Source organism: Lathamus discolor, chromosome 2 (assembly GCF_037157495.1).
Source record: "Lathamus discolor isolate bLatDis1 chromosome 2, bLatDis1.hap1, whole genome shotgun sequence".
NCBI lineage: Eukaryota > Metazoa > Chordata > Aves > Psittaciformes > Psittacidae > Lathamus > Lathamus discolor.
This window is the reverse complement of record NC_088885.1, coordinates 44266644-44279099: the sequence shown is the minus strand read 5'-3', so window position 1 is coordinate 44279099 and position 12456 is coordinate 44266644. Positions and strand designations below refer to the sequence as shown.

Sequence of the window (12456 nt, the reverse complement as noted above, 5' to 3'; positions counted from 1 at the left end):
ATTAAAACACGAAGCCCTGCCACAGAGCACTGATCCTTTATGGAAATTAATCTTCTGGGGTCAAGAAGGCTAACTCCAGTTTCTGAGAGAAAACCAGGACCCAAAATTGAGGCCAGTGTACCTGAACAAAAGTTTATCTGTTCTTCCCAGCTCTCCTCCTCAGCATAAAATAATGTTAGAGCTGCCTGCCTTAATCTCCTGTCCTTGCCCTGCAGGCACAATGGCACTCTCTCTGCACAAGGTGACTGTGCCAAAAACAAATAATAAGACCTATGCGCAAGAGGTGGCTGTAGGTAGCTTTCCCTGAGAAAGCCACACATGCCCTTCTCTCCAGCCTCCTAGGCAGTCTATGTTCAGCCTTATACCTCAATCAATTTATTGTGTCTCAGAGAATATGTTCCATTTCTTCAGCTGTGGTTTTAGTGTTGGTATTTTTTGTTTTGTTTCAAATTAAAATAGCAAGACGATATCTTGTACAAATCATCCTGTTAGCTTACTTTTTTCTACTTTCATTCGCTTCGATTCCATGAAGGCAACATTCAGTCTTTGTTCAGTATATTCATGAAGAATATCTTCTCTTGCTGCCAGCATTTTCAGAGGGTTTCTTGAGGACTGGACTCTGCGTGTAGGCCTAACTGCCCGTTTGTGCTCTGCTACAGAAGATATTAACCTGAAAAACAAGCAGTGCTTATAACTATCAGTTAATTTTCTGAGTAAGAATCACCTAATGACAAGAGATTTGCTTTAATTCTGGGTGTGACATTTATTAGGAAATTAGGATCAGTTCCTTGATACATGCAAAAGAATGATTTCAGAAATGTGTAGCAAACCAGACATGCTGAGTACTAAAGATATCTACAAGATGACTTTTAGCTGAAGATTTTGACCACTGCCCTGTGTCTGCATTCAAAACAATAGAAAAATGAACAAACAAACAAACTGGTTCTTACTTTGGTGCATAAGGATCAAAGATGGCATCAAAGTCCTCATCAAGGTCCAAAGGCACTGAGGAAGAAGGGAAATCCACATGGCGATAAAATTTGGAAAACGTTTCATCATCATCCAGCTTCATCACCTCTTTCACAGACCTTCCTGTAACTGTCAGCACTGTCTCCTGCATCCCAGCAACTGCAGGAAAAAAACACCTCACACAATAAATAATCATACTAAGTTTCTAATTCTAGAAAAGGTAAACATGGCTTGTTTGATAATTGTGGGGGTGAAAGCTTTTTTGGGTGGTGGTGGTGTCTTTGTTGGTTTTGTTTGTTTTAAATTGATGGAATTTGAAGGACAGACGGTAAAAAAGTCAGTTGGAAAAGAACGTTAAAAATAAAGTGTAACTGCTACTCATATCATAGAATCATAGAATAGTTAGGGTTGGAAAGGACCTTAAGATCATCTACTTCCAACCCCCCTGCCATGGGAGGGACCCCTCACACTAAACCATGCCATCCAAGGCTCTGTCCAACCTGGCCTTGAACACCACCAGGGATGGAGCATTCACAGCCTCCCTGGGCAACCCATTCCAGTGCCTCACCACCCTAACAGTAAAGAACTTCATCCTTATATCCAATCTAAACTTCCCCTGTGTAAGTTTTAACCCATTACCCCTTGTCCTATCACTACAGTCCCTGATGAAGAGTCCCTCCCCAGCATCCCTATAGGCTCCCTTCAGATACTGGAAGGCTGCTATGAGGTCTCCACGCAGCCTTCTCTTCTCCAGGCTGAACAGCCCCAACTTTCTCAGCCTGTCTTCATACGGGAGGTGCTCCAGTCCCCTGATCATCCTCGTGGCCCTCCTCTGGACTTGTTCCAACAGCTCCATGTCCTTTTTATGTTGAGGACACCAGGTCTCACGAGAGCAGAGTAGAGGGGCAGGATCACCTCCTTCGACCAGTGTATCAACTGAACCACACAGCTTGGTGTCATCAGCAAACTTGCTGAGGGCGCACTCAATCCCACTGTCCATGTCACAGACAAAGATGTTGAACAAAACTGGTCCCAACACTGATCCCTGAGGGACACCACTCATTACTGATCTCCAGCTGGGCACTGAGACATTGACCTTTGTATGCGGCCGTCCAGCCAGTTCTTTATCCACCGAGTGGTCCATCCATCAAATTGATGTCTCTCCAATTTAGAGACAAGGATGTCATGCGGGACAGTGTCAAACGCTTTGCACAAATCCAGGTAGATGACATCAACTGCTCTACCCCTGTCCATCAGTTCTGTAGCCCCATCATAGAAGGCCACCAAATAGGTCAGGCAGGATTTCCCCTTAGTGAAGCCATGCTGGCTGTCACCAAGCACCTTGTTGTTTTTCATGTACCTTAGCATGCTTTCCAGGAGAATCTGCTCCAAGATTTTACCAGGCACAGAGGTGAGACTGACTGCTCTGTAATTCCCTGGGTCATCCATTTCCCCCTTCTTGAAAATGGGGGTTATATTTCCCTTTTTCCAGTTGTCGAGAACTTCACCTGACTGCCGTGATTTTTCACATATGATGGCCAGTGGCTTAGCAACTTCATTCGCCAGCTCCTTCAGGACCCGCCGATGGATTTCATCAGGTCCCACGGAATTGTGCGCTTTGAGGTTCCTAAGATGGTCTTGAACCAGATCCTCTCCTACAGTGGGCCCAAAGTCTTCATTCTCACAGTCCCTGTGTCTGCCTTCCAAGACTTGGGTGGTGCGGTCAGAGCATTTGCCAGTGAAGACTAAGTCAATTAGTCATTAAGAACCTCAGCCTTCTCCAAACCCAGGGTAGCCAGCTCTCCTGATAGCTTTTGGAGAGGGCCCACAGTGTCCCTAGTCTGGTTTTTATTTGCAATGATATTATAGAATCCCTTCCTGTTATCTTTCACACCCCTAGCCAAGTTTAATTCTAACTGGGCCTTAGCTTTCCTGACCTGGTTCCTAGCTTCCCAGACAACATCCCTGTATTCTTCCCAGGCTGCCTGTCCTTGCTTCCACCTTTTATAAGCCTCTTTTTTCCCTCAAAGTTTTCTCAGCAGCTCCTTATCCATCCAAGGAGGTCTCCTGGCCCTCCTGCTGCACTTCCTTCCTGTTGGGATGCAGCACTCCTGAGCTTGGAGCAGGTGATCCTTGAATATCAATCAACAGTCTTGGGTCCCCTGCCCTCTAGGTCTATATCCCATGGAACCTTACTAAGCAGGTTCCTGAAGAGCCCAAAGTCTGCTCTCTAAATATGCAATAATCTGTATTACAGAATGATTGGGAAATATGGCGAATCAAAAGTTAGGCACTATCAAAAATGAGTTGTTTTGATAGGATGATATAAGCATTTTATGATCTTGTATATTCCATACTGCCTCCAACCACATATTTCTTTCCTTTGGAAATATCTACTAGAACTATAAGTGGAAAATTCACTACTTCAGACTAGCGAGTCTGGCACAATCATCATCCTATGCTAGTGCCACTTCTGCTGAAACATGAATAAATCGGTATTTGACATTCTGTAAATTACAAATGGATTTTTGTCTTACAAATGGAGGACATGCATATGATATGGAAACATCATAGAACTCTAGACAACTTCATAGGTAGTCAACAAGCTGTATGAGGAAGCTATATGAGCTGCTACAGAGAGTCAGCTTTCAAAAATGCAGGAAGTTGAATGAACTGTGCTTGGAAGCAGCTTAGTGTCTTATCTTGATTTTAGTGAGATTAAACTACATTTAAAGCTGTTTCACTGTTTATGGCAATATGGTTCAGAATGTGCGGTTCTAAGAAATTTTGCTCTCAGAATGTGCAGGGAAAGAAGAAAGTTTTTTGGCATTTGTGATTTATTCTATTGTGCATTCAAAATACAATAGCATAAGGCTTTTTTGTTGAAATTTAGCATAGACTGAACCATAAATATAAACTGTGTGATCACTAAGTGCTGTCTGAACAAAGAAATATTCAGTTTCTGTTGCCAGGTATTTTAAGTAAGAGGTACTTTGTAAGTGATTTACTGAAGTTGGAGAGTGGACACATAGCCACCTTTGGTAACTCTACTAACCTTTGTTATTCAGCCTTCCCAAGAACGACTCCAACTTGTCAAGCTTCAGATCGGATTCCAATTGCATATCAGGCCTGGCTTCAATTTCTAAGCAAACCAGAGAGTAAAAGTTGTTAATTGAAGGGAAGTAAAGTAAGCCTGAAGATATTCCAGACATTTTTATTCCTTACCTTCCAAGGGCTTTGTAACTGGAGTGGTAGACTTCTGCCGGTTACTGAAAGGGGATGCTACTGGTGTTAGCGCACTCGGAGAAGCCAGGCCTGCATAAGAACACAGAACATAGGAAGTACGGTCCTAGGTCAGCCCACGTTTCCAACAACGATCACAGGGGGGACAATTCAGGGAAAGTGCTGGCTACTTTGTACAGTCCCTCGTTCTTCTACAGCCTCCACTATATCCCTGCTGTATTAGGGATGGCAGTGTGACTGCCCTGCTTGCTCCTTAAATCAACAGCAGCCTCACAAATTGTCCCAGTCACAAGAACAAAACTTTGTTTCCAAGTGTCTGTGAGCACACTGAAGTAAGATACATACTTTCTCTTGATTTCAGCCATTTTGCTTGTTTTCAGGGGAGCAGCAGTTCACTTGGTCTACATTTTGGACTCCAGTTCTACCACAAGCCACATTTTAAAACATGCAACCATTTTGAACAAAAAGATATGGTTATAGCAGGGAAACCACCAAGAATTTGCTTGGCACCTTCACTCCCCTGCCACCTTTTTAATTTAAACCCACCACTACTAATATATATAGCTGGATGTGTCTGGCCTGTGAACTCTGTCCCTGGATGAAACGGTAGTTCTTGGGCCCTGTTACGTTTTAAGAACACGTGGAAATGGAAGTGGAAATCATCATCCCCATCACAGCAAGCACTGCTCCCTCTTTCTGTTGTACTCTCCTCCATTCTTTTCAGTAAAAATCATAAAAAAATCATTCTGGACCCGGTGGATAAAATAAGATTACTCTTGTTTGCTTCTTTTAATGTGAATCTATGTTGCTCCAGTAAGAGAAATGGCACTCTATAGGTTTCATGGTTATTATTAGGTAGAAAAGTACATCAAAGCAAAGAATTGCATCTATTACCTCTTGTTGCCTAGACATTCAGAAAATGGGAAAATTGATATTTAAACTTTCCTCTAATAATCTATTTTCCACTTAGCATAGCTTACTGATTACTGAGCTACATAAGTTTAAGCTTTCGGTTATTCTGATCAGATTGAACCATTATTGTGCTGGGAGAGTATATACTAGCCACATTTCCACTGTCTTCACTGCAAGTCCTAGCAAGTCATAATTGGCAAATGCTAAGAGATTTAGAATATAACCAAGTCCCTTTTCCACAAACAAAATTTTTTTCCCCATTACTAAAGAGTCTCAAAATTCCAGCAGGTTTTAAGTCAACCGCTTAAGCCTTCATCAAGGCGTATTTGAGAGGACACAGCTCTTAAGCAGCTCTTCCAGGACTTTATCCACAAGACCATATTGAGAATTGCTTCAGATGTTACTAAAGGACCACCTTTCAATTAGGACTGAAAAATTTTCAGCCGTAAGAAGCAATTAAAATACAGCATCTGTGCACATGTACATAACAAAGATTTAATTTTGCGTTGCTTTCTCATCATCTCTTAAATTAAAAAACTCATCATGATAATTTATTCTTTTAGGGAACAAAAATAGCACACATCTGAATAAAATCCCACTTGGGCTACTTTTATTGATGCCACTGTCACTGGATTGCCTTTCTTCTCCACATGAATGATCGTGGCACCTAAAGTGATCCTTTCAAGGTACTTTTCCCATTAAGAAAAACAAAACTTTCACTTCTATTCCTTTCAAAAGGCCAATATATTTAGGGCAATGGGGAGGGCAATCTCAAAAACCAGTCTCTGGGCCACTGAACACTTTCTCTTGTCAACCCTCCAAAATAGGTTAGTCTTTGAACACCGACCAGTGGCATTTCCAGCAGCAAAACAGTGTAAGAAGCAGCTAAATGATGTTATCAATAGATGTAATTTGTAATACCATGTCTCTCTTTATCTGCCAACAAAATGTGGCTTGGACTGCAAATGGAGTTACTCCCTATTGTAATACTGCCCTCACCAAACAATGATTTTTTTATTTTTGTGGTTGTCATTTAACTTAAGGCTCACTGTTGTTGTGTTTAATAACCAAGTTCTTGTAGCAAAATTTAGTCTCCATTAACCACAGGAGATCAGTTTAGATGTCTTCTTCCCAAAACTATCATCTTCCCAGGCACATTGCACGAACAGCTAAATTTCTACCACAGTTCAGAGACTCCTGTCCACTTCAGAAGAATGATTGCATCTGGAAACAGTGACTGAGTCCAAGAGATCCCAAAAATGTCAACATTGCTCCCTTGTTATTTCTACTCCCTGGTTCTATGCAGAAACCTGTTCAGTGGCTTCTTCAGCCAAGCACAACACTTCAAGTTGTTGTCCAAAACAGCATCCATAAAAATAACACGTGTTTGCTAAATATTCCCAGTGATCCTAGGAGCTGGGAAAGTGCCAGCAACAGCAACAACTAGATTTCATAACTTTTCTCTAGACAGTGCACCTGGGTTTTAAATTAATTAAAGAATAAATTTCTTATTTATTACAGAATGAATAAGAAAGAATAATCCAATTGTACACTTTGAGTTGTATCAGAAGGAAAAAAGAAACACATGACTCTTCAAGTAATTGACTACCACCGGTCAGGTGGAGCGCAGTAATAACTGGATGGTAGTGCAATAGGATAGACCAAAATGGATTCATACCAACAGCCAAAAGAAGCTAGAGCGAACAGCCTTATGACATGATATTCGGTTGAAGATAAATAGTCCTCCTCCTCTCGCTAAACATGGATACTGTTTCTGCATAGCTTGAGCTTAACTTTGACTAGACAGATAAGCAGTGGCTTATTTATATTGGGATCATTTCATCACTGACCTTTTTTTACCATTCGGCCAGCTACAGTGAACTGTGTGGAGTCATTGGCTGCTCCTTTACCCTTAGACTTCCAGGCTTCTTCTCGAGCTGTAATCAGGTGTTTCCTTTCTTCAATGGTCATTTGGCTCTCCTGGTTATCTGCCATTCTCTGCTTTTTGGGGGGCAGAAAGAGACGTTAAAAAATAGGTAAACTGACCAGGATCCAGCAAAAGACTGTCTGAGCATTTCAACTGCAGGCTGCAGAGGGAAAAGAACAGGAGAAAAAAAACTAGTAAAGTCACAGACTCAGCTTAGTGACCCTGATCCTGAGAAGCTTCACTGTCTTGCTGCCCCATTAACACTGTGAAGCTACGATTCTGATCTCTGCTCTTTGACATTTCTTGAATTTACAAGGCAAATGGCATCCCTCTAAGCAAAGTAAACCATTTACTCTGTACATAATTTTCTAGACTTTGGTCTTCTGAAGCATGACTTGCTACACTAGTGACATCACTAAATGACTTTCAGCAGATGTTTTAAAGTACGCAAATCTGTAGGTGGCACAGGGAATAACAATGAAGAAGTGTAACTTCAGTTGGTGATTTCTGAATCAGTCTCTTATGATAACTCAATTCTCTACACAGGATTAGCAACCTTATCTTTCCAGGGCTGCTCATTTTTGTTCGTATGTCAGCTTGTTCTGCTGAGTGCTTTTCCAATGACTGTGATCAATATCCCTGCCTCCTCCTTTTTTTTTTTTTTTTCCTAAAGGACATTCTAAGCTTTTCTTGCTTGCTTTGGAGGGTAACAGCCAACAGCTTGAGTGATCAGAAGCAACTAGGAGCATTGACTATCTTAGTGCCTTCCTATCTAACACAAAAGATTGATGACAATACATTATATAGGAAAGAAACTGAATTTGCATGTTTTGCTTAAGCCAGGTCAGGCCGAAGAAATACTGCTTCAGTGTACTTATCTTAAAAAAGTAGCAACATTTCAGGGATTATACTGCATAGAAATCAAGCATAAAAGTATTTTTAGGGCACGTGACTGTCAACTCTAGAATTACTTCCAAGTTGTGTGCTATTTGTCATTTTGCTTCACAACCCAGCTGCTAGAATTGAAATACCACATGAAAATCTAAAGCTTTAGCACAGCTCTAGCTCATGCAACCACAGAGGGGAAATGAAAAAGTATGCTAAAGCTTGTGAACACAAAGTAAACACTCTTCTCCTTTCAAGATACAAGGAAGAGCTGTAAGTCCAGATATTCTTATTTAAAATTTTCTTAAAATAATAATCACTCTAAATAAAGCAGTCACTTTTTATAAAAACAATTCTAACTGCAGGGGACACACTGAAATAGAGATTTCTAGCTTTTGTCATTTACCAAGAGCAGTATCCACCAGTAAGTGGACAAAAGTAACACAGTAAGTGTAAAGATAATTGAAGAAGTGACTTGTACAAGGACTAGGACATGAGAGCCCTCCGCTCCTTTCTCTAGTCCCATGTATCTCTGCAGCCTTCTATAGTAACGCTTGCCCTCAGTTTATTAGGAAAGATAGCTGGATAGCCAGACGCTGTGACTACAAGTTATGGTAATCAAGATAAAAACCTCTGTTTTTCCCTGGAACTCCAAAATGTTCCATAGAAATAACAAGATGCAAATCTATTCAATATCGCTTCCTCATCTGTAAAAGCCTCTGGATGCTTTGAAGAAAAACACTAGAAATAATCTGTGTTCACTTCACCCAGTCTCTACCCATTCCAGTGTCAGCACAGCCGCCTCTGGGATGAACAGCTGGTAGAAAAACTCACAGCAACATACTAAAGGAGATGTGGGCAGGAAATTAATAAATACCTAATGAAACCACAAGTGAAATTTCATACACAAAACAAATACATTTAACTTAGTGAGGGTGCTGACTTCCATTACAGTATGAGGGGAAGTGATGGAGAGGCAGGAACAGGTAGAATCATATGGATTCTCCCTTTTTTTCTTTTTTTAAGTGGCAGGGTGCTTGATTTTGAATTGTGTCTCCAGCAAATACCTGAAGCTTCAGAGTCTGCAGAGCTACCGGAAATTCTGAAGACACAGACCTGTAAACAGTGTGTGTGTTAATCACTACACATGTAAATTGGGAGAAACATCATAAATTATTCTGGAGCTGTGCCAAAGGACAAAGGAAAGCAGCTGTCTAACAGCAGAAACAAACTCTTTTTTTTTAATGGAAGATTTCAAGCTGTTCCATTGGGCAAAACATCTTTGGAGTTCCCAAAAAAATTAAATCAGACTGGATGTGTAAGTTACAAAACTCAGAGCAATTCCACATTAGATCTCTTCCTAACGCATGATGACTCCCAGCTTTGTCTGTTAATGAACACATGAACTAAAAAAAAAAAAAAAAAAAGATAAACTGAATAGACACCAAGCAATCCCTAACCCATTTAATTTGCCATAACAGTCCTGGTGAAAAACCAAAGGTATATATGACGATTAAAGGAAAGAGTAATTTTCTATAGTTGGAGAACTAGTATGAGCCAACACAACTGTCAAAAGACATAAGTTGTTCAAAACACACTCTAACTGGAAGAAGATATGGCAGGAAAGGTAAAGCTCGACAAGATTTTAAGTGCAAATTTTACTTCCAAGTGAAAAAAGATATGAGAGAAGATTAAACCTCTAATTTGTAACTCCGACATTTTGATAACAGGACCTAAAGAGCCCAATAAAAAAGTCTAAACGAGAATTAATGTGTCAAGTATAAAAATAAAAAAAAAAAAAAGAAAAAAGCTTTGGAAGACAACAGGTCCAGTGCAATTTTTTCCATTCAACATAAAAGCTGGTTACATTCAATGAAACATTCTAGTTTATCATGAAAAATACATCCATATGTTCATTTATATCTCATTTCAGACAAATAATAAGTTGGTAAAATGAAGTGAAGGAAAAGGATGAGAAGAACTGGTATCCAAGAGCATGAAATAACTGGAATGGGAGATGCCTCAAAAACAAGCAGTGAATTTAAAAAAAAAGCTCTTAAAAATGGAAAAATATATAGGATTGATTAAAAACTCAGATAGAGACAATATTCAGAAGCAAAACTGAAGCATACAGGTACAGGTCACACAAGCAATGTGTTGTTACAGCAGTTACACTTCCATGAGCGCCTGGAAGACAATCAATCAAGAATCAAAGCACAGGCACATAATTAATGCTATTCCACATGGCATTATGGAAAACAGGTTTAATCAAAATGGTAAGTTTGATGAGCTCAAGTATGATTAAATATGTTAACACAGTTATCTCTGATTTCTTTAATATATTTGACTTAATCACAGATGATATTCTGAGGGTTTTTTGAGCAATATAAAAATATCAGTGCAGCTTACAGGCTGCAAACTAGTTAGCTGACTGAAAAATTATTTTTAAACAGAGAAAAGCCATGCAGTGAACTGATTCACCCCAACTTTGACCAAAATGTTTACTTGCACATGGAAAAAGGATATGGTTCTGCTGAGAACACCCTCAGGATGAGACCAACGCACAGAAGAGTGATGAAAAAATGATCACATAGACTGGGAACAGGGTTGTGAGGGGGAAGGTTATCAGAAAAGTTTAATCAATTAGGCTTTTCAGAGAAATGTTATTTAAAAGGGGGAAAAAATGCAAAAAGACTGAAATAGATGAGAAAAATTCCCATGGAACCAAAGTTGTTCTGAGCAGATAATCTGTGCCGCAACAGCTCGCCCATCTCCAGCCTCTACACTTCTATTCACAATGCTGACAATTTTGAAAGGTTTCAGGAAAGAGCTACAATATTTTTTCAAGATTTGAAAAAATCGACCTCAGATTAAATCAGATGAGTATGCATTTTTACTGAAGGGAGGGTCAAGAGTTAAGCTTTACCCAGCAAGAATAGTAACAAATGAAAAAATACTTAATATTGCAGTGAATTATTTTCTGTATGTTGACAGCCTAGCACAAAGACTGCGTGTTTTTCTAAAATACTTGAGTCTGAGAAGGAGCTGTAGACCTGATGCAAGAACAATTAGAACCAGGGATTACTTTTCTCCCCACCAGATGGTTAAGTTGGATGATGACACTGGTCTTTTCCAGCACTGCGACACATTTCTTGAGGGTATGCACAGGCATTCCGCTGCTTTTGTAGCAACAGCTCATCCTACAGAAACACTCACATCCCAGCAATGCTCCATTTTGTACCATACATTTTTTCAGTCCAAGCAGTATCCCATTAGCTTGCAAGAACAGAGCTAAGAGTGGTCTGTAAGCATGCTGGTTTGTTGTTTGGGGTTTGCTTTGGTTTTCTAATGCAAGAAGTAAGAGAATTTATGGTTTTCTATGTCAAAGATCAACTGTCCCACATGGGGAAGTCAAACCAAGAATGAGTATCAAAAATGTATTTTGCAAAAAGGGAATCCATTTAAAACCAGTGTTATAAATTATATAAAATAATAATCCTAAAAGTACCTATTTGCTTTTTAATACAAGTAACTTCTCTAGTTTAGGCTCCTAAGACAAAAGAAAAAAAAAAGCACAGAAAGAATCCAACAGTTATACAACTATGGAATAGTTTCTGCATTATTTTCTTCTGCAATTTTATATGGGCCTTGTTATATGGAGAAAATGCAAATGCAAATGCATGGCTTTCTGTTCAAAATTAGTTTGAGCAAAGTAGGATATACCCAACTTGTGTTTATTGCAAACAAAAAAAATGATTAATTGTGCCAGAAGAATCCCAAACAAATCTTTATGCACCTTGACACTGTGCTAAGAAGGAAGCAGCTTTCTAAGACAGCAGGATGTAGCTCACCATCGGGTGTTCCACTTTTAAAATGGATGGGATGAACAGCCCATTGGAGGACCTCCTCTCACTACTGGAGGGATATTATGCTATTAAGTTAACTGTGTATTTACCTTCTAGGTACATAGAGCTGGTGAATCCTGTCACAACAGAATTAATAGGTTATCTGAAGTAAATAGTAATACAGCTATCTTAAATCCAGAGCTTACAGAGAAGAGGTAACACTTTTCAGCTGCTAGCCCCAAATTTAATTTTTAATTAAAAAAAAAAAAAAAAAGAAAAATAAAACAAACAAACAAAAAAAACAAACAACAAAGCAAATGATCATGCTCAAAGCCAGCTATGAAAACGAATGTGGAAACAGTAAGTATCAGTAGTTGAAACTTTTATCACAGTTTGAATAGCCTCTGCCATAATCACCATCCTTTGTTCCAGCAGCCAGTATCAGTCCCTTGAATTCACTGCCATTATGCATGCTGGTCAGAATGTTTCCCACATGCAACATACACTGTATTCTGTATGGGAATAAAGAACCCAATGGATTCCTTACAGTCCTAGAAACACAGATGTGAGCTGGAAGCCAAGGGACAAGGAGGTGGAATAAACCAGGATTAGATTTGCATAATCCTTTCAGTGAACTCTCCCTGTTTTGTCATGTTTTTCTTCCAACTTTCTTTG

The 12456-nt window shown here is 39.6% G+C and overlaps 1 protein-coding gene across 4 annotated transcripts in view; it reads right to left on the bottom strand.

The window, feature by feature from the left end:
* The window catches only part of SVIL (supervillin), a 108546-nt gene that overhangs the window by 17854 nt on the left and 78236 nt on the right, over positions 1–12456 (bottom strand). For all 4 annotated transcript variants that reach the window (XM_065666674.1, XM_065666675.1, XM_065666676.1 and 1 more), the window contains 5 exons: positions 6975–7125; positions 4195–4284; positions 4025–4111; positions 951–1128; positions 498–670 (listed from right to left, as the gene is read on the bottom strand). In XM_065666674.1, the coding sequence (XP_065522746.1) occupies positions 498–670; positions 951–1128; positions 4025–4111; positions 4195–4284; positions 6975–7125 (679 nt within the window). The remainder of the gene's footprint in view (positions 1–497; positions 671–950; positions 1129–4024; positions 4112–4194; positions 4285–6974; positions 7126–12456) is intronic.